The sequence below is a fragment of the Octopus bimaculoides genome, chromosome 12 (genome assembly GCF_001194135.2).
Source record: "Octopus bimaculoides isolate UCB-OBI-ISO-001 chromosome 12, ASM119413v2, whole genome shotgun sequence".
Classification (NCBI taxonomy): Eukaryota; Metazoa; Mollusca; class Cephalopoda; order Octopoda; family Octopodidae; genus Octopus; species Octopus bimaculoides.
Genome location: NC_068992.1, coordinates 62,276,861 through 62,278,963, shown reverse-complemented (window position 1 = coordinate 62,278,963; position 2,103 = coordinate 62,276,861). Strand labels below are relative to the sequence as shown.

Genomic DNA, 2,103 nt, shown 5'->3' with positions numbered 1-2,103 from the left:
ATATATATATATATATATATATATATATATACACACACACGTATATATATATATATATATATATGAGTGTATATGTATATAAGTATATACTTGTGTGTACATGTAACTATGTCTAAAAATAGTCAGACAAGAATGGATAAATAAAGTGAAAAAGGGAGAGGGAGAGAGAGAGAGAGACGAGAAAAGAGAAAGAGAATTTGAGAGTGAGAAAGAGAAAGTGCTTTGCTTTCATTAAGTAGTTTCTCCATTCATGTATGCCAGGTCATCTATTTTCAGGTATTTATGTGTCGGCACCAATAAAATATTGGTTACTACCAATAATAGTTAATAAGTATATGAGGTCTATATTATATATATATATATATATATATATATATATATATATATATATATATATATATATACATACACACACACACACACATACACACAAACAAATAATGAATTATAAATGGTTGTGATATCGGTGCCAAGGAAATTCCGCAAGTGTCCAGTTTGGAATATTTAGCCGCGTGTGAGGTCGCTCTGGTCTTATATATGTACATAATAGCGGTAATCATATTGTCACTATGACGTAAACATCATTCACCAAAATCGATCACGCCGTCCCCACCCTCATGCCCCCCACCAGCTCCTGAGCCACTGAATTCTCTCTTTTATTTCTCCCACTACCTTTCATTTCTAACTCTCCCCACATACTATATACTGCCTCTCTGAACAGCCACCCACCCATCACACATGTACACACAGACATGCATGCACACACATCACACACATACATACACACACACTCTCTCTCTTTCTGGCAACCAATCCAGTCCCATATCACCTCTCTCTTTTTCTTTCATTCTCTATCCCTCTCTCTCTCTCTCACACACACACACTCGCAGCATTTCCCTGTCGACTGTATCATTATTCCTATTCAGCTGCACTTGGGTACACACCTCCAACACCACCACCACTGCACCCAACCTCACCTATGCATCATTGGACCCCAGCCTGCGAAACTCTTATCTGTCATTCACTGAATCCACCCCTCAGCACTTGTCCATTAATTTTATTCACGCGCACACATACACAGCCATGCACACACACACACACACGTATATATGCGTCTACACCCTTTCCCTATTTCTCCCAATCCCATACATTCATGAATCCTCTACCCAGCCACATTCCCAATTCCATACGTTGAGGGTACAACAAGATATCTAATCCCCACTGTTTTTTACCTCTTCCTATCATCATCATGAACATCATGAACATCATCAACATCATCATCATCATCAACAACCTCATCATTATCATTTAATGTCCATCTTTCATGGAAGTAAGCACTGGACAATTCTTTAGAATCCAATGAAAATAAAGACAACATGGAGTTTCAGTGTCAGCTTTCGCATGGTTTCTATATCTAGATGCCTTTCCTAATGCCAACCACTTCTGAAGGACACACCAGATGTACAAACCATATCAAAGCAATTTCTGCTTTGTCTTGTTTTTTTCTTTTTGCTAACCACGTGGGCTAGTAATTATTAGTGCAAATAATCAACGAAGCTCGTTAAGATGACAAATTTGCATACTTACCACGGTAATGAGCTGACTCAACGCAAGACTAAAACTGATAACAATAGTCTCGTTTACATGTCTAACTGGCCGAATCAATGGGTTGTAGCCATTTTTGTCAAACAGATCACTAACCAACCGCACCTCGTCTAGGCTACCAAGCCCTGAAATGAGAGCAAAACAAATAAGTACATAAATAAATACAAAATATACAAATAAATAAATGGCACTAAATAAGGGGCCCGAAATTAACCCTTCTGTTGTTCTTTTATTCTTTTACTTGCTTCAGTCATTTGACTGCGTGCGACCATGCTGGAGCCCTACCTTGAAGAAATTCCACCCCCCCCCTCCCCAGGACTTATACTTTGTAAGCTTTTTATCAGTCTGTTTTGCTGAACTGCTAAGTTACAGGGATATAAACACACCAGCATCAGTTGTTAAGTGATGGCAGGGGAACAAACACAGCCACACACACTTATATACATACACACATGCACACGTATGTATGTGTGTGTGTGTGTGTGTGTGTGTGTGTGT

At 38.7% G+C, this 2,103-nt stretch overlaps 1 protein-coding gene across 3 annotated transcripts in view; it reads right to left on the bottom strand.

Annotated features, from left to right (window-relative positions):
* Nucleotides 1–2,103, bottom strand: part of LOC106867565 (acetylcholine receptor subunit beta-like 1) — a 347,593-nt gene that overhangs the window by 41,210 nt on the left and 304,280 nt on the right. For all 3 annotated transcript variants that reach the window (XM_052972219.1, XM_052972220.1, XM_014912475.2), the window contains one exon: nucleotides 1,588–1,730. In XM_052972219.1, coding sequence (XP_052828179.1) covers nucleotides 1,588–1,730 — 143 coding nt within the window. The remainder of the gene's footprint in view (nucleotides 1–1,587; nucleotides 1,731–2,103) is intronic.